The sequence below is a fragment of the Megascapheus bottae genome, chromosome 12 (genome assembly GCF_031878675.1).
Source record: "Megascapheus bottae isolate mThoBot1 chromosome 12, mThoBot2.hap1, whole genome shotgun sequence".
Classification (NCBI taxonomy): Eukaryota; Metazoa; Chordata; class Mammalia; order Rodentia; family Geomyidae; genus Megascapheus; species Megascapheus bottae.
Window position 1 is genome coordinate 40,608,593 of NC_143520.1, and position 20,227 is coordinate 40,628,819.

The window sequence follows — 20,227 nt, forward strand, 5'->3', positions numbered from 1 at the left end:
AGACAAAGTATGCTGAGAAAAGCATTTCCTATTATGAAACAGAGTCCTCTTAAAGAGTAATGCATTCCAATCTAAACACACTTCACCATGCTTACTTCCCTTTTAAAACATTATTAGTTTACTGTCAAAAATATGCAAAAATTAGCATGTGATCAGATTCAGAATATCTTCCAAGTTGTTAACAATAACCAAATGAATAATGATGTATCTTCATTTTTTACCACAGGTACTTTAGGTCACAGAACTGTCATTGCTGAGTACAAAATTTTAGTACAAAGGTGAGAGGAAAAAACTAAATTGTAGATTAGTAATTTTCATTCATTTTGCACCACATGAACACTAAGATCATAAAGAATGCAAACAAAATAATGTCTCACTGATCTAATACACAGTAATGTGGACTCACTGTGTACTAGAAACTGTTCTTATCTTGTTTAGCGATGTGAGTAACCAGCTGTTTTGCTGAGATAGCTTCACGATAGGACTGGGAAAAACTCAGTGATACATGACCTCATCAGAGCCCTGTACAACAAAAGATGCTTACAGCAAAAGTAAGAGTGTTCTGATTTTTGGAAAATTTTTATTCCATTTAGATTAAAAACTACAAGATTATACTTGCAGCTGATAAGAAGGAAAAAAATTGTTAAACCTATGTTTATCATCTGATTGGCTAGTTAAAATTCTCTAAGATTTAGTGATATACTTTACTTTGTATGGATTTTTGAGTCTTAAAGCAGAAAGTATTCTTTAAAAAAAAAACATGTCATGTGAGAGTACATGGCTAAAGATCTACGAAAATAATTAAAAAGCTGATGGAGGTTGTGGCAAACTTTTTAGGTTTATAATAGCTGGTTATTATATGCAAGGACCTAGCAGCCAATCATTTTATGTCTTTACTTTTTTGAGTTAAACAACTTTAACCCACACCCATAAAGCAAGAATAAAGGAACCTTTTCTAGGTAAGCTGGAAAACAGTACAGACCCACTTCTCCAATACAATTTTAGTTGAATTAAATCATAAGAGAAACAATGATTATTGACATATTGTACTTATTGCACTACATCTGCTGAGTAGAATTTCCATTCCAAGTGTTGTTTTCATCTTCACCATCATCTTGAGTCCTCAATCTATAAATCTTCCCCTCCTTTTTAAAGTCTTCCCCTCGTTTCTCCAGCACTCTTTTTCTAACCTGCTGTTCCCTGATTCAAAAGAAGATGCAAGATGACAGAAAATGAAAACAATAATAGTATAATGAACCTACTCCTCCAAACTTCTATTAGTATATTTTATTTTTAAATCTAGTGTAAAGAAAAGTGTAAGGGAGATAAATGAATATATTACAGTGGGGCATAAGTGGCTCACACCTGTAATCTTACTCAGGAGGCTAAGATCTAAGAATAATGGTTCAAAGCCAGCCAGGACAAGAAAGTCTGTGAGACTCCCATTTCCAATTAACCACCAAAATGCCAGGAGTGAGGTTGTGGCACAAGTGTTAATGTACTAGCCTTGAGTAAAAAAGAACAGGGACATCACCCAGGCCATCCCTGAATTCAAACACAAGATCTTTCCTCCACCACCGCCCCCACCCTCCAAAAAAAGAATTAAAAATTTTAAAAAGGCCTAATTTATATGTCTAAGATTGGAAAATTACCCTCATGTCTTATTGGGCTTGTTACCACAAAGTCAAGAAATAACTCAAGCTAAGTCAACACAATCACACACCAAATTAGGTATCTTCCCACTGACATTAGACATAGGCCAAAGGTGTTTTAGTATTTATCAACAAGGATTGATATGATTGATATATTTGTTATAATGCCTTCCAAGGCCATTAAAATGTTTATCCAAGTCAAATGTGTAAAAAATACTGCAATTAACACCTTTTTTTTTTTTTTTTGGACAGTTCTGGGACTTGAATTTAGGGCCTGGGCACTGTCCCTCAGCTATTTTTTTCATGAGGCTAGCACTCTACCATTTTAGCCACAATACCACTTCTGGCTTTTTCTGTTTATATGTTGTACTGAGGAACTGAACCCAGGGCTTCATATATGCTAGGCAAGCACTCTACCACTAAGCCACATTCACTATGATAATTTTTTTTTTTCTTTTTTGACAGTCTTGTGGCTTGAACTCAGGGCCTGAGCACTGTCCTTGGGCTTTCTCAAGGCTACAACTCTTAAGCCACAGCACCATTTCAGGCTTTTTCTATGGATGTGGTACTGAGGAATTGAACCCGCATGCTAGGCAAGCACTCTACCTTTAGGCCAAACTCCCAGCCCTTAGGATATTTTTGTTAACCTATTTCAAAAGCACATCAGAGGTATAAACTGAAACGGTCAGTGTCTGCAGTAATATTCAAATCTTTGATCATGAATAAAAATAGGATCTCTTGGTTGAAAGATTATTTCAAAATAATTAGATTCACTGTCTTTTTATGTGTATATTTTCTAAGATAGGGTCTTACTATGTAGTCTAGCCTTACCTCAAACTCACAATCTACCTGTCCCAGGATCCTGAAGCATACACTTCCATTGGAGGCACTATTTTCAAGGGAAGATTTAGATTCCTCAATTTGGTCCTTCTCTGAATACCCAAGATAAGACTGTCAGCTTGTAGATTAAAGAACTAGACTTCAAATTATTTACACAAGCCAGGTGTTAGTGGCTCATAGCTGTAAGACTAGCTACTCAGAAGGCTGAGATTTGAGGATTGCAGTTTGAGGTCAGCCTAGGCAGATTAATCTGAGAGACTTATCTGAAAGATCCAGTCTTGAGAAGAAAAGCTAAGGGCTGGGAATGTAATGTAGTAGTAAGTGCTTGTCTAACATGCATGAAACCCTGGTTTGGATTCCCTAGTACTACCTACACAGAAAAAGCCAGAAGTGGCACTGTGAGTCAAGTGGTAGAGTACTACTAGCCTTGAGCAAAAGAAGCTGAGGGACAGTTCATGCCCAGGCCCTGAGTTCAAGCCCCAGGACCAGAATAAATAAATAAATAAATCTAGAAGTAGTTGGGGCAGTGGCTCATGCCTGTAATCCTAGCTACTCAGGAGGCTGAGATCTATCTGAGGATTACAGTTCAAAGCCAGCCCGGGCACTAAAGAATGTGAAACTCCAATTAATCATTAGAAAATGGGAAGTAGGGTTGTGGCTCAAGAGTAGGGCAGTAGCCTTGAGCTGAAGAGCTCAGGGATAGTGCCCATAAAACAAAACAAACAACAAAAACAGAAATAAAGCTAAGTGCCCACGGCTTATGCATATAATTCTAGGTACTCAGAAAGCAGAGATCTGAGAAATGAGCTAGCCAGGGCAGGCAAATCTGAGAATCTTATCTCTATTAACCAGCAAAAAGACAAAAGTGGAGGTACAGCACAAGTAGTGGAGCAACAGCCATGAGCTTGAAAAAATAGTGAGATCTGAGGGCCCTGAGTTCAAGTTGCAGAGCTATCATTTAAAAACAAACAAGAAAGCAGAAGTTTCTTTTAGAAAGCTGGCTGAGAAATCTCAAGTAATGAACTTCCAGAATATTGAAGGGATTGGGAAGGATATATTCAGACAAAAGGCAAAGTACCCTTGCACACTATTTTTCATTAAACAACAACACAATAAACTCTTGGCATTATCTGACTATTATATACTGGAAAAAATAAAATAGATACCTTTTTTCTGATTTGCTAGATGATGCTGGGTTTAATGGTTCAGATGCTGCTGCTCTTGCTGAAGTCTGTGAAGGAGGATTACTAAATAAGAAATTGCTAATCAATCTCCAGATGGCAAGGAATGGATAAAGTACTGTCCCCAATAATGTCCAAATATCTCCACTGGAAGAGTGTACAACAGATGTAGTTGGCCTTCCTGCCTAGAAATTAAAAAATAAACAATGTAGGTAAAGACAACAGCAACACAATCACCACATTCAAGATTCTAGACATGTGTTTTATCTGCAAAAGGTGCTACTGGTTTTAGTTTGCTGCAAGCAAGTAAAATGACCTTTGCCTTTTTTCAAGTGTGCATAAACTTCTAGGAGCTCCTGGAACTTTTTTTTTTTCTTAAGAGTAATTATAGGACTGGGAGTTTGGCCTCGTGGTAGAGTACCTGCCTCGCATGCATAAAGACCCGGGTTCGATTCCTTGGTATCACATACATAGAAAAAGCCAGAGATGGTGCTGTGGCTCAAGTGGTAGAGTGCTAGCCCTGAGGAAAAAGCTCTAGGACAGTGCTCAGTCCCTGAGTTCAAGCCCCAGGATTGGCAAAAACAAATTAAAAAAAAAAAAGAGTAATTTTAACAAACTCATGCTTAGTGGTGAATAAATCAAAGTTTTCTTTTCTTTCTTTCTTTCCTTTTCTTTCTCTTTCTTTCTTTTTTTCCAGTCACAGGGCTTGGACTCAGGGTCCTTGGCTCAAGGTTAGCATTCTAACACTTTGAACCGCATTGCCACTTCTGGTATTCTGGTGGTTAGTTGGAGATAAGAGTCTCAGGGACTTTCTTGCCCAGGCTGGCTTCAAACCATGATTTTCACAATTACAGGTGTGAACCACCTAATGCCAAGGGAACTCTTAAAAGTTTTGTACAATGATACACTTCTGGTAAGAAAAGTCTTTCCAGAGAGTTTGGCCTAGTAGTAGATTGCTTGCCTAGCATGCACGAAGACTTTGGTTTGATTCCTCGGTACCACATACATAGAGAAAAGGCTAGAAGTGGTGCTATGGCTCAAGTGGTAGAGGGCTAGCCTTGAAGAAAGTCCAAAGACAGTGTTTAGACCCTGAGTTCAAGCCCCAGGACTGGCCATAAAAAAAGTCTTTCTTGTTGATAAAAATTCCAAATGTCAGTGAATATAATAAAATACTTGTTTTTTTTTTTCCCCTTTTGTAGAGAGGGTGCTTTAATTTAGAGTAAGGAAAACCATACTAATTAGGACATTAAGTCCAGGTTCTCATCCTAGCTTTGGCAGTTAAGATAGGACTTTGGCACCATCTGTGCTTTCTGAGTCTATTTTGCTTCATCAAAGAGTAAAATATTGTTCTGAAATATTCAGAACAAGATAGCATCTGAAACTAATGCTATTTTTATGTTAAAGTTTTTTTTTTTTTTTTTTTTTGCCAGTCCTGGGCTTGGACTCAGGCCTGGGCACTGTCCTTGGACACTTTTGGCTCAAGGATTGCCCTCTGCCACTTGAGTCACAGCACCACTTCTGGTAATTTCTGAGTATGTGGTACTGAGGAATTGAACCCAGGGCTTCATGCATACTAAGTGAGCATTGCACCACTAGGCTATGTTCTTGGCGTGGGGCTTGAACTCAGAGCCTACACACTGTCCTTGGGCTTTCTCAAGGCTACTACTGCTCTACCACTTGAGCCACATCATCACTTCCAGGTTTTTCTTGTGTATGTGGTACCAGGAATTGAACCCAGGGCTTTGTGCATGCTAAGAAGTACTGTACCACTAGGCCACACTTTTGGGCCCATTTTTTTCTAGTAGTTATTTTTTTTCTAAAAATAGATAAGAAAAAAATGTTGAAAAATGGGCCAGGAGTTTGGCCTAGTGGTTAAAGTGTTTGCCTAGCATGCATGAAGACCCGGGTTCGATTCATCGGTACCACATACATAGAAAAAAGCTGGAAGTGGTGCTGAGGCTCAAGTGGTAGAGCTCTAGCCTTGAGAAAGTCCAAGGACAGTGCTCAGGCCCTGAGCTCAAGCCCAGGACTGGCAAAAAAAAAAAAAAAAAAAAAAAGTTGAAAAGTATCTATCTTTTTCTCTCTCTCTCTATATATATACAAACATAAAGCACGGAATAAATGGACAATAAATTGACCTAAGTTTTCAATAATCTGAACTTTATTCACAGTATACCTTCTAATTTAAAAAAAATGAATGAGAGAAGAACAATCAGAATTCTGTGAGAGCAGAAAAAAATTGCATATACATACTGGTAATAGTACCACTGAAGCACTTGGAGCAAGTTCCAAATCCATTAATTTTTTTTTGTAATCTTCTTTGGTAAATTCCCTCCTGGGAAACATGGTTGCTAATGAAAAATTACCATAAGTATTGCCAACAGTCTGTAAGAAAACAAGTTTAAAATCTTTTAAAGTTTCTTTTCTTTGTTTTGTTTCGTTTTTCTAGTCTTGGAGTTTGAATTCAGGAACTGGGCACTGTCCCCAAGCTTCTTTTGCTCATTTGAGCCATGGTGCTACTTCTGGCATTTTGTTTATGTGGTACTGGGGAATTGAACCCAGGGCTTCATGCACGCTACACAAGCACTATACCGATAAGCCACATTCCCAGCCCCTTAATGGTATTTCAAAAGTGAAGACATTTAGGCCGGGAGTGTGGCCTTGAGGTAGGAGTGCTTCCCTAGTATGCACAAAGCCCTGGGTTTGATTCCTCAGTACCACATACACAGAAAAGGCCAGAAATGGTGCTTGGCTCAAGTGGCAGAGTGTTAAACTTGTGCAAAAGTGCTCGAGGCCAGTGCCAGGCTCTGAGTACAAGTCTAGCCAAAAAAAAAAAAAAAAAAAAAAAATTACCTCTCTAACCTAGGATAGAGGTTTCTTTGTTGTTGCTTTTTTTTTTTTCATGTACCATGTCCTGGTTTGATCCCTAATAATACCAAAACAAAAATGACATTTCCCCCCTCCCCCTCCGCCGCCCCTGCAAAAAAAAAAGTAGTTGGAAATTACTAAATATCAAACTATATAAGACATTTAGATTTCAAATAGGGCCACATTGTACACATTAACATTATTTAGTGGTACTGAGGTTTAAGCTCACACTTGCTAGGCAGGAGCTTTTATCAATTAATCCACATCTTCATCATATGAAAAAGGTAAATTCCTAAACAAACTAGTTGTCAAAGATCATTAATCTTCTGTCTTGGCTGATAGGCAGATAATGGGAAAATAGCTAGTCTCTAAACAACCTACAGAAATGAAAAGGACTAAGAAAAAAGTACTTCCTTTTGGGAGTGGGGGATAACAGACCTTTACTAAATCATTTACTTTGCTTTCTTTCTGTTTAATATACCAACCAGTAAGAAAAGTTTCTAGAACCTATTGTATAATATTGGCAAATTCCTATCTCTGTACAATACAAAGATACGCAAAGATATATCTCACAGGTGTCCTGGAAGTAATATAAGATTTACTCACATTCCAAGTTGAAATTTCCCTTCTAACGTTTCAATAACCTCATCATTTATCTTTACTGTAACCAAAGATATATACTCACTTGTGCAGCAAACTGTCTTGCTTCTTCTAGTGGCGCATCAGAAGGAAATTGATTTGTAAAGGAAGATCCATCAGGAAGGCGGAATTGAATTCTTGCAACAGTGCTATGAAAAGGAAATTAAAGTCAGTATTTTAACTTTATATATTCTCAAACACTATCATTACCAGAGGAAATGAAAGTAGAGATGCACAGTGTTCAAACTTTCCATTTACTATTATTATTGCTGGTCCTGGGGATTGAACTAAGAACCTGAGCTTTGTCCCTGAGCTGCTCAAGTTACATTTACCACTTGAGCCACAACTCTATTTGACTTTTTGGTGATTAATTTGAGGTAAGAGTTTTATGGACTTTCTTGCCCATGCTGGCTTTGAGCTGTGATCCTCAGATCTCAGTTGCCAAGTAGCTAGGACTATAGGCGTGGACCACCAGTACCCAGCAATACAATTAAGTATGGTAACTGGGGCACTAGTGTTTCATCCAGATCATGCAGGAAAGAAAGGATGTAGCCTGTGTGATTCTTATATCAAGGAAACGGAGCTGTGTCTGAAGTGGTAGAGCAAAAAAGCTCAGGCTGCTAGTTCAAGCCTCAGGATGGATGGACAAACAGACTGACACACACCCTCACCCCCACACACACAAAAGACAAAACAATTAAGTGTGATGTCTCCTAACTTTGTTCATTTTTTTCCTGGGTTGTTTCATTATTCCAGTTCTCTTGTATTTTCATATGAATTTATGAGAAGAAAAGGCCAAATAAAGTTTCAACAAGTGCTTATAGATCAATAGATCAGTCTGGGGAACAGTATCATTGTAATATAATGCTAAGCCATGCAGATTGAGTATTTTATGTGTATTTGCTCTTTTTGTAACATTTTGTATTTCGTTTTGTTTGTGCTAGTCCTGAGGGCTCAGAGCCTGAATACTGCTCTTGACTTTTCTTGCCTAGCCTAACACTATCACTTGAGTCATAGCCCCACTTCCAGCCCCTTTTTGTGGCCAATTGGAGAGCCTTTGAACTACTTTTCGACCCATGCTGGCTTTGAACCTCGATCCTCAAATTGCAGCCTTCTGAGTACAAGCCACTGGTACACAGCCTATTTCTGCACTTTCTTTTCCCCCCCTTTTTTTTTTGTTGCTGTTTTTTTTCCTTTGGTGGGTTGTGGGGCTTGAACACTGGCCCTGGGTACTGTCCCTGAGCTCTTCAGCTCAGGTTAGAGCCATACCACTTTGAGCCACTTCCAGTTTTCTGGTGGTTAATTGGAGATAAGCATCTTATGGACTTAGGGCCCAGGAATTTAGCCTAGTAGTAGAGTGCTCCCCTAGCATGCATAAAGACCAGGGTTCAATTCCTTCATACCACATACATAGAAAAAAAGTCAGAAGTGGTGTTGTGGCTCAAGTGGTGGAGCTCTATCCTTGAGAAAACCCAAGGACAGTGTTCAGGACCTGAGCACAAGCCCAGAACTGGCAAAAAAAAAAAAAATGTGTGGGGGGGTAACAAGAAGTGTACTCACTACCTTATGTTTATGACTGTAACCCCTCTGTACACTGAATTAAAAATGTTAAAAAAATTTTTTTAAGGGCCAGAAGTTTGGCCTAGTGGAACAGTGCTTGTCTAACATGTACGAAGACCCAGGTTCAATTCTTTGGTATCACATACACACAAAAAGCTGGAAATGGTGTTGTGGCTCAAGTGTAGAGCTCTAGTCTTGAGAAAACCCAAGGACAGTGCTCAGACCCTGGGTTCAAGCCCAGGACTGGAAAAAAAAAAGAAAGAAAAAAAAAGAGTCTCTCTGTCCAAGTTGGCTTTGAATTATGATCTTCAAGTCTCAGCCTCCTGAGTAGCTAGGATTATAGGTGTGAGCCACCATCACCTGGCATACTTTGCACTTCTTACTGTTCTAGTGCTCTATTACATGAGCCACAGAGCCACTTCCAGTTTTTCTGCTGGTTAACTGGAAATAAGAGTTTCACTGACTTCTGCTTGGACTGGCTTTAATTTTTTTTGGAGGGGGGTGAGGGGAGACGACAGTCCCTGATAAAGTAATCTGTAAGCCAAGCATGACTAGCACATACATATGCTCCTACTACTTGAGAGGCTGAGATTGGTAGAACTGTCATTCAGGGGCAGAGGTAGGTATGATGGCAAGTTTGTATTCAATCCCTGAATACATTAGGAAATGAAGTAGCTATATAACTAGGGAGAAATCAAGACCCTATCTAAAAAATAACCAGTAAAAAAAGGGCTTGAACCCGGGCCTGTGGCTCAATCCGAGCTACTCGGAAAGCTGAGATCTGAGGATGGCAGTTCAAAGCCAGCCCAGGCACTAAAGACCAAGAGACTTTTACTCCCAATTAACCACTAGAAAACTGGAAGTGGTAGTGTGGCTCAAGAGGTAGCCTTGAGCTCAGGGACAGTACCCAGGCCCAGAGTTCAAGTCCCACAACTGACAAAAAAAAGAAAAAAAAGTGGAGGGGGGCCCTTGAGAAGTGGCTCAGCACCAGCCTAGCAAGTTGGAGACAAAGCTCCCCCACCAAAAAAAAAATTGGATTTTTTTTTTATTACAAAAGGTAACACCATCTAGTATTGGTAAGTACTAGCCAGCCTCCATGTGCACATAAATATTTCAGGATTATACCCATCAAGAAATACCTTCTTTCTCGTGTATATGATTCCCTCTTGACTTCCACTTCTGCCTGTTTGGACAACAAGGCAGCAGCAGCTTTGGCAGCCTCTACTTCTTCCTTTGTCTTTGCAAAACGAGCAGCTCGCTCTGCACGATCCTTTCAATTAAAACATTGTTAGATATAAATTACCTTTTATTGCCAAAGAAAACTATTTACATATCTTCAAACAAAGGCAATAAACACAAAAAAGCATGGAATTCCTTAAATCTATACACAAACAATCATTCCTGGTCATGTATCTTTAAACTTTATCAAATGTCAGAAATCAAGAGTTACTATTAGCCAGATGCCAGTGGCTCATGCCTATAATCCCAGCTACTCAGGAGGTTGAGATCTGAGCAGCAGAGTTCAACACCAGCAAAGGCAAGAAAGATTGTGAGACTTATCTCTAAATAACTAACTAGATAAGCTGGCTGTAGAGCTATGGATCAAGTAGAGCAACAGCCTTGAGCAGAAAAGAAGCCGAGGGAAGTTGGGACTGTGGCTTAGTGGTAGACTGCTTGCATAAGCATCCATGAAGCCCTCAATTTGATTTCTCAGTACTACAGAAACAGAAAAAGCTGGAAGTAGCAGTGTGGTCAAGTGGTAGAGTGCTATCCTTGAGTAAAGTAAGCTCAGGGACAATGTACAAATCCCAATTTCAAGCCCTAGGACTGGAAGAAAAAAAAAGAAGCTGAAGGGTAGCAATCAATGTTCACATTTGTAGTACTGAGAATTTACAAGAAAAAGTAATTTAAAGGGGCAGAGGTAGAAGGGAGAGGAAGAATAACAGTAACAGAGGAATTTGATCACCTTACAAGAATGCATGGCAACACCAAAATAAATCCACTTTGTACAAATAGTACATGTTAATAAAAAACGTAAAGGAGTCAGTATGGTGGATATGCCTGTAAACTACAAGACTTGGGAGGCCAAAACAGAAATGATCTAAGGTAGCTTTGGCTATATTATATAACAAGACAAAATGAAGAAAAAAAAATACTGAATTGGGCTGGCAGTGTTGCCTACTGATAAGTGCTTGCTTAGCACGCAGGAACCCCTGGGTTCGATTCCATGGTACCACATACACAGAAAAAGTCAGAAGTGGTGCTGCTGCTGAAGTGGCAGAGTGCTAGCCTTGAGCAAAAAGTGTCCAAGGATAGTGCCAGTCCCTGAATTGAAGCCTCAAGACTACCAAAAGAAAAAAAAAATACTGAATGTATCAACAAATAAATGAACTTAAACTCACCAGTGCAATCTGCTGTTTTATACGCTCTCGAGCTGCTCTGTCTTCTGCCTTTTCTCTATTTCTTTCTTCTAACATTCTTTTTGTTAATTCTTCTTCTTGTTTTCTTTTATAATCCAACATTTCCTTTCCAGTTTTTCTTCTCTCAATTTCCTTCTTAATCTCTCTCTGAATTGAAGACAAAATAAGTGTTATGAATCAAAACAGTTTTGGATAATTTGTTCCAGGCATTATTTTGAATATAGGGTAAGCTAATTATAAGGTGTTAAAAGAATACTATTTTAGCCAGGTGCCTGTGGCCCATGCCTGTAATCCTAAACTACTCAGGAGGCTGAGATCTGAAGATTGTGGTTTGAAGCCAGTCTGTGTGGAAAAGTCTATGTGAGTCTATCACCAATAAATACTAACAACAACAACAAAAGGGGTTCTGTGGCTCCAAGTGGTAGAATGTTATCCTTGAGCAAAAGAGGTCAGAGATAGTACAAAGGCCCTGAGTGAATCCCCATAACCAATAAAAAATGAATAAAGAATCCCACTTCAAAGCTAAGTGCTGGGGCTGGGAATGTAGTTTAGTGGTAGAGTTCTTACCTAACATGCAGGAAGCCCTGGGTTCCATTCCTCAGTATAAAGACCATATAAATAGAAAAAGCCAGAAGTGGTGTTGTGGTTCAAGTAGATAGAAAGCTATCCTTTGTTGTTGTTTTTGCCAGTCTATGGCTTGAACTCAGGACCTAGGCACTGCCCCTGAGCTTTTTTTGCGCAATGATAATGCTCTAACACATGAACCATAGCACCACTTTGCTTTCTGTTTATGTGCTACTAAGGCATTTAATACAGAGCTTCATGCATGCTTGACACATTCTCAGCTCCATCAGGAGACTCTCATCTCCTATTAACCACCAAAAAAGTCAGAAATGAAGCTGTGGCTCAGGTAGTAGAGCAACAACTTTGAGCAGAAAGGCTAAGGTATAGTGTACCCAGGATCTGAGTTCAAGCCCCAGTATAGTACACAAATATATGTATACGTGTGTATGTGTGTATGTGTGTACCACACCATAAAATGTAAAGGTTGCCCAGGCAGGTGCTGGTGGCTCATGCCTGTAAGCCTAGCTATGCAGGGGGCTGAGATCTGGGGATTACAGCCAATCTGGGGCCCAAAAATCTGTGAGACACTTATTTTCCAATTAACCACCAGAAAACTGCAAGTGGCACTGTGGCTCAATGTGGTAGGGCACTATCCCTGAGCTGAAGAGGTAAGGACAGTGCCCACGCCCAGAGTTCAAGCCCCAAAACACACACACACAAAAACATTGAACTCTCAGAATTTGTTAACTGCGTGGTTAGTGAGAATTTATACATTTTTGTTAGTGGTTCTGTTAAAAATATAATGTAATCTCTCAGGGCACATAGAATTATTTATCTTTTTTTTTTTTTTTTTTTTGGCCAGTTCCGGGTTTGAGCTCAGGGCTTGAGCACTGTCCTTTGGCTTTCTCAAGGCTAGAGCTCTACCACTGAGCCCCAGCACCACTTCCAGCTTTTCCTATGTTTGTGATAGCAAGGAATCAAACTCGGGTCTTCACGCATGCTAGGCAAACACTCTACCAAATGGCCAAACTCCTGGCCCCCCTTTACTTTTTTTTCTGGAAAAGAATTTCAACCTCCAAGATGAACACAAAAGTCACTGATTTGGCTTGAAGGAAATGATACACTGCCAGTATTAGGTAAGATACATGAAGTATGTTCTAATATGCAGCATTACAAGAGAAAATCAGAGTTCTACATGACCCCCTTTTTTTTTTTAAACAAACAACTAAGAATAAGGCTGGGTGCAGTGGCTCACACCTGTAATACTAGCTGCTAAGGAAGCTGAGATCTGAGGATGGCAGTTCAAAGCCAGCCTGGGCACTAAAGACTGTGAGACTCTTATCTCCAATTATCCACTAAAAAACTAGAATTGGGGCTGTGCTCCAGAGGTAGGGTGGCAGCCTTGAGCTGAAGAGCTCAGGGACATGCCCTGAGTTCATGACCAACCAAATTAAAAAAAAAAAAAAAAGAACTAAGAATATGATCCCCCTCAAGTAGACTGTAAAAGACTGACAATAGATTTGAAAAAGAAGTCTCAACTTACTCCTAGCAACTTTAGAAAGGACATAGCCAGGCATAGTGTTGCATTCCTGTAATCTCGGCACTTTGGGAGGCTAAAGCAAGAGACCTGTGAGTTCAAAGCTAGACTGGGCTACAAAGCAAGATTTTAACTCTAACAAACAGCAAACAACAAAAAAGTACACATTATGATCTAAAATAACAGACTACAGATTATTCCCTCCATTGTATTACAATATTGAACTATAGCTAGGAAGCCATCCTAGCTCTGCCAAATTGAACTTTACCTGTTCTTCTTCTTTCCTCTTCTCTTCTCTCCTCTCTTCAAGCTTTTTTGTTAATCTGTAAAATATATTAAAATAAAATATATTCAAGACACATTATATTAATACAATACACATTTAAAAGTTCTGTATTGCCAGTAGAGATGGCTCACATCTGTAATCCTAGCTACTCAGGAGGCTGAGATCTGAGGATCTCAGTTCAAAGCCAGCCCAGGCCTAAAGTTCTGTGAGACTCATCTCCAATTAATCTCTAGAAAACAAGAAGGGGGGCTGTGGCTCTGGGATAGGGCAGTAGCCTTGAGCTCAAGGACAGGGCCTACGCCCAGAGTTCAAGCCCACACCAAAAATAAATAGTTCTGTTTTGCTGGTTGCCAATGACTCATGCCTATAAGCCTGGCTACTCAAGAGGCTGAGATTTGAGGATCACAGTTCAAAGCCAAACCAGGCAGGAAAGAATGTGAGATTCTTATCTCCAACTAAGCACCAAAAAAGTCACATGTGGAGCTGTGGCTCAAGAGGTAGGGATTAGAGACCATTTTGCAGCTAGGACCTGAGTTCAAGCCTCAGGGCTGGACAGGCATTAAACAAACTTTGCTGTTAAAGCAATCAGGGCTGGGATTGTGGCCTAGTGGAAAAGTGCTTGCCTAGCATGTATAAAGCCCTGGGTTTGATTTCTTGGTACTAGAACTAGATATATATGAAAAGCCAGAAGTAGTGCTGTGGCAAGTGGTAGAATATCAGGCTTGAGAGCTCAAGGACAGTGTCCAGGCCCTGAGTTCAAGCCCCAGGACTGACCAAAAACAACCAATCAACCAACAAAAACATTTCAGGAAGTACAAAAAACTAAAAACGGAGCCGGGAGCTTGGCCTAGTGGTAGAGTGCTTGCCTAGCATGCATGAAGACCCAGGTTCGATTCCTCGGTACCACATACATAGAAAAAAAAAAAAAAGCTGGAAGTGGTGCTGAGGCTCAAGTGGTAGAGTGCTAAGCCTTGAGAAAGTCCAAGGACAGTGCTCAGGCCCTGAGCCCAAGCCCAGGACTGGCAAAAAAACAAAACAAAACAAAAACAAAGCTAGCTTTGGTGGTTCATGCTTATAATCCTAGCTACTCAGGAGGTTGAGATCTGAAGATTGCAGCTGGAAGCTAGCCCAGGCAGAAAAGCCCCTGTGAGAATCTTATCCAATAAACTACTCTAAAAAGCTGGAAGCCAGTGGATGTAGGGATTCATGCCTATAATCCTAGCTACTCAGGAGGCTGAGATCTGAGGATTGCAGTTCAAAGCCAGCTCGGGGACTAAAGTCCATGAGACTCTTACCTCCAATTAACCACCTGAAAACTGGAAGTGGTGCTGTGGCTCAAGGGGTAGGGCGCTAGCCTTGAGCTGAAGAGCTCAGGGACAGTGTGCAGGCCCAGAGTTCAAGCCCCACAACCACCACCACCAACAAAGGTGGAAGTGGCCCTGTGGCTCAGGTGGTAATGCTTTGAGCACAGAGGCTCAGTGACAATATGCAGACCCTGAGTTCAAACACCAGCATGTAACATGCCAAAAAAAGAAAAAAGAAAAACCACACAAAAGAAATCCTGAAAATAAGAAGTATTGAGATTGGGAGGTCTGCCATTCATGTTCAGCCCAGACAAAAAATTCACAAGCCCTCACACCTCAACTAATAAAGACAAGGCATATGCTGGGCACTAGTGGCTCATGCCTGTTAATCCTAGTTACTCAATAGGCTGAGATTTGATGACTGGGGTTCAAAGCCAGCTGGGGCATCAAAGTCTGTGAGACTCATCTCCAATTAACTTCCAGAGCACCAGAAGTGATGCTGTGGCTCAAGTGGTAGAGCGCCATCATCGAGCTGAAGAGCTCAGGGACAGCATCCAGGCCCACCCGACTCCCCCCCCCCCCCCAAAAAAAGCATATGTTTACTAAAACAGAAAACAAACAAACAGGAGCATCAGAAATTTACAAAGACTGAGACATCCGTGGCTCTCAGGAGCCAAGATGTGAGCATGAGGACTGAAGCCAGCCTTGGAAACAAAGTCCATGAGATTTTTACCTACAATTAATCACCAAAAAGCAGTGAGTGAAGTAGTAGCTCAAATGGTAGAGCACTAACCTTGGGCATAAAAGCTTAAACTGTGGTCAGGTTCTGAGTTCAAGCCCCAGAACTAGAACAGAGGAAAAACTGAATTTACAAAGGACTGAGGAAGAGAAATAGTGATTTAGAAGCTGCATAATAAAATCCAAACTAAAGGGTCGGGAGTTTGGCCTAGTGGTTAAAGTGCTTGCCTAGCATGCATGAAGACCCGGGTTCAATTCCTCAGTACCACATACATAGAAAAAAGCCGGAAGTGGTACTGAGGCTCAAGTGGTAGAGCTCTAGCCTTGAGAAAGTCCAAGGACAGTGTGCAGGCTCTGAGCTCAAGCCCAGGACTGGCAAAAAATAAAAATAAAAAAAAATAAAATCCAAACTAAAATAAACCATTTGAAAAAAAGAAAAAGATAGGAAGGAGGTATAAAGTGTTTCTCTACCAAATGATAGCTTATAAATTTAGAAATACAGTGAGAAGGCATAAACACCAATGAAGTAAATTCAAGGGAAAAACATTAATGGATGGTAAAACTACAAGGTTTTTTTCTGTTGTTTTTTTTTTCCCTAGCATACTTAGGGCTGGGAGTGAAGCTTAGTGGTAGAGTACATGCCTAGCATGCACAAAACCATGCGTTTGATTACTTGGTATCACATACTCAGAAAAAGTGGAAATGGTGCTGTGGCTCAAGTGGCAGAGCACTAGCCTTGAGCAAAAAGTGTCCAGGGACAGTGCCCAGGCCCTGAGTTCAAGCCCTGGGACTGGCAAAACAAAATGAAAAACAGCATATGTAGCATTCAAAGAATAACCCAATAAAGTTTTTTTTTTTTTGGGGGGGGGGGGGAGGAAGGGCAAGTCCTGAACTCTGGGCCTAGGTATTGTCCTTGAGCTTTTGTGCTCAAATATACTGCTCTACCACTTACCCAGTGTTTGTTTTTTCTTTGCCAGTCCTGGGGCTTGATGAACACAGGACCTAGGCACTGTCACTGAGCTTCTTTTTGTTCAAGGCTAGCACTCTATCACTTGAGCTACACTACCATTTCTGTTTTTTTCTGTTTATGTGGTACTGAGGAATTGAACCCAGGGCTTCACGAATGTTAGGCAAGCACTCAATCATTAAGCCATATTCTCGGCCTGAGCCAGCGTTTTTATAGATTAATGAGCGTTAAGAGCCTCATGGAGTTTTCTACCTGTGCTGGTTTTGGCTGCTATTATCAGATCTCATTCTCCTGAGAGGCTTGGGCTTCAGACATGAACCAATGTCCTTCAATTCCAGTAAAGTTACTAATTAGAAAGGGAAAGGGGAATCTTTATAATGGAGACATCTAGTTGACATCATTCAAAGAAAGTGATTAAACTGATCATCATAACCAAATTTAAACTGATGCATGTATCTGGTATTATTTGCTTCCTGTTTCATGTAATAATAGGAAGGACAAAATAATGCCTAAGCTGGGAGCTGATAGATCTTACCTACCATACAACCTCTCAAGAAGCTGAAATCTGAGGATCACAGTTAAAAGTCAACTAGCAGGCAAGTATTCGATATTCTTATCTACAATTAACCAGCAAAATGCTAGAAGTTAATGTATGGTTCGAATGAAAAAATACCAGATTTGAGCAATAAAGCTAAGGCCTTTAGTTCCTGTGGGGGCACACATTCACACAATTTGAACAAAGGGACAAGCCGATTCCATTTTTTGACTGTGGTACATACTGTAATGAATTTGATTGTGCTGGTGGCTTTACTGTGGCTTTGTGAGCTATTAGATAAATGCCCAGGCGTTCAATTGCAGGGTAATAGGGAAGCTCTATGTTTATAACCTTTGAGAGACCTGCATAGTGCGTTCCAGAATTGCTTAACAAGTATGTATTCCCACCAATAACTTGTATGTCCCCTTTTGGCCACATCCCCATTCCCATCTGATATTGTTTTTTTTCTTGATAATGACCATTCTATCTGGGGTGAGGTGGAATGTCAACATTGTTTTGATTTGCATTTCTTTTATGGTCAGAGATGTTGAGCATTTCTTCATGTGTCTATTGGCCATTCTTACTACTATTTCTGAGAAATGTTTCTTTAAGTCTTTGGCCCAGATTCCTCTCAAGGGGTGAATGGATCAAGAAGATGTGAAATACACAGACTCCAATTAAAAAGCAGAAAATCAGAAATAGAGGTGTGGCTCAAGTGGTAGAGTACCATCCTTGAGCAAAAAAGAGCATAAGGCCCCGAGTTCAAGCTCTAATACCTACACAAAAAAGAAAAAAAAGGTCTTCAAACATGAAAAATTGGTATATTACCTAATCTTGTAAGATTTTCATGTGAATCTTCAAATGTCCAGTGAAGCACTGGACATATTTCAGTATTAAAAATAAAATTTAAGATTGTAAAATTACAAATCATTTGTTTTGATAAAATATACTCATTTCTTGAAATTCATTTTCCAAAAACAATCTCTGGAAACAGAGTGAATACTCAGTTGTGTTATGAGAGCAAAGTTAAAATCTTATCTTTGCTGAACCACTGTGCCTACACATAGAGAGAAAGGAGAGAGAGAAGAGAGAAGAAAGAGAAAAAGAGAGGGAAGCGAGAGAGAAAAAGAGAGGAAGGGAGGGGGGAGGGAGAGAGAGGGGAGAGGGAGGGAGGGAGGGGAAGAAGGGGGAGGGGGAGATGGGGAGAGGGAGAGGGACGGAGGGGGCGGGAGTTTGGCCTAGTGGTAGAGTGTTTGCCTAGCATTCACGAAGACCCGGGTTCAATTCCTCAGTACCACATACATAGAAAAAAAGCTGGAAATGGTGCTGAGGATCAAGTGGTAGAGCTCTAGCCTTGAGAAAGTCTAAGGACAGTGCTCAGGCCCTGAGCTCAAGCCCAGGACTGGCAAAAAGAAAAAAAAAAAAAAAAGAGGGAGAGAGAGGGAGAGAGAGGGAGAGAGAGAGAGAGGAGATGTTTTTCTTTTTCTAGGTCATGGGGCTTGAACTCTGGGCTTGGGAACTGTCCCTGAGCTCTTCAGCTCAAGGCTGCCACCATACCCCTTGAGCCACAGCACCACTTCCTGTTTTCTAGTGATTAATTGGAGATAAGAGTCTCACATTCTTTATTGCTTGGACTGGCTTTGACTCATGAACCTCAGATCTCAAGTATCACCAAAAGTAAAAAAATATGAATTTAAGGCATAATGCCTATGACTCTGATCATGTAAAACAGAAAATGGAAACAAGACATTTTCTTTTCATTACTTTTCTTTTTCTCTTGTTTTATCTGTCTTTGGGATATTGGCAGGGCACAGAAATGGAGGGACAAAAGATGAACAAATGCAGCAGTGGTACTCATTAGACACATAACTTATGAGTAGGTCAGAGGGAAAACTGAACCTGGGTCTTCATGCATGCTAGGCACTCTACCACTCTACCACTAGGCCAAACTCCAGGCCCTGCATATTATTTTTTTTAAATAAAAATTCATACTGCTCAATACTGTATTTTAAAAATTGTTATTATAAAGCTATGTCCAAAAAAATAAAGAAGGTGATGTGCAAGGGCTACAGTTTATACTGTTTTCTTGTTTGACAGTCCTGGAGCTTGAACTCATGGCCTGGGCACTGTGAGCTCTTTTGCTCAAGATTAACACTTTACCACTTGAGCCACAACACCACTTTTGGATTTTTCTCTTATGTGGTACTGAGGAATTGAATCCAGGAATTCATGCATGCAAAACAAGCACTCTAGGGACCGGGAGTTTGGCCTAGTGGTTAAAGTGCTTGCCTAGCATGCATGAAGACCTGGGTTCGATTCCTCGGTACCACATACATAGAAAAAAGCTGGAAGTGGTGCTGAGGCTCAAGTGGTAGAGCTCTAGTCTTGAGAAAGTCCAAGGACAGTGCTCAGGCCCTGAGCTCAAGCCCAGGACTGGCAAAAAAAAAAAAAAACACAAAAAAAAACAAGCACTCTACCACTAAGCCATATTCCCAGACTTATATTTTTTTTTTGGTCAGTTGTGGGGCTTGAACTCAGGGACTGAGCTATTTTGCTCAAAGCTAGCACTCTACCACTTTGAGCCACAGCATCACCTCTAGTTTTCTCGTGGTTAATTAGAGTTAAGAGTCTCACAGAATTTTCTGCCCAGGCTGGCTTTGAACTGGGATCCTCAGATCTCAGACGCATGAGTGGCTAACATTATAGGTGTGAGCCACCAGTACCTGGCATTTTTGTATTATTTTAAAACATAATGAGCTGAGAAAAAGCACTTCAGTTTGATAAGGTAGGGAAACAGCTTTGCAGAGGGATGGTAAAGGATAAGGTAGTTACAGGTGATTAGTGTGACATACAGTCTATAGCACTGGATTGTGAATCCAGTTTGCATTAAGCTGGTGTGTTATTAGTAATTGTCATTGTCAATCATATTTAATGAAAGCATTAAGATTTCTACGGTGGGGGCTGGGAGTTTGGCCTAGTGGTAGAGTGCTTGCCTAGCATGCACAAAGACCAGGGTTCAATTCCTTAGTACCACATATACATAAAAAAAAGCCACAAATGATGCTGTGGCTCCAGTGGTAGAGCTGTAGCTTTGAAAAAGCCAAAGGGCAGCACTCAGGCCTTGAGTTCAAGCCCC

The 20,227-nt window shown here is 40.4% G+C and overlaps 1 protein-coding gene across 1 annotated transcript in view; it reads right to left on the reverse strand.

Annotated features, from left to right (window-relative positions):
* Nucleotides 1–711: 711 nt before the first annotated feature.
* Ubxn4 (UBX domain protein 4) overlaps nucleotides 712–20,227 on the reverse strand; it is a 44,894-nt gene continuing 25,378 nt past the window's right edge. The window contains exons 7-13 of the mRNA XM_090342896.1: nucleotides 13,530–13,584; nucleotides 11,143–11,307; nucleotides 9,880–10,010; nucleotides 7,227–7,329; nucleotides 5,927–6,058; nucleotides 3,659–3,858; nucleotides 712–1,200 (exon numbers count right to left, since the gene is read on the reverse strand). Of these exons, the coding sequence (XP_090199022.1) occupies nucleotides 1,059–1,200; nucleotides 3,659–3,858; nucleotides 5,927–6,058; nucleotides 7,227–7,329; nucleotides 9,880–10,010; nucleotides 11,143–11,307; nucleotides 13,530–13,584 (928 nt within the window). The 3' untranslated portion in view covers nucleotides 712–1,058. The remainder of the gene's footprint in view (nucleotides 1,201–3,658; nucleotides 3,859–5,926; nucleotides 6,059–7,226; nucleotides 7,330–9,879; nucleotides 10,011–11,142; nucleotides 11,308–13,529; nucleotides 13,585–20,227) is intronic.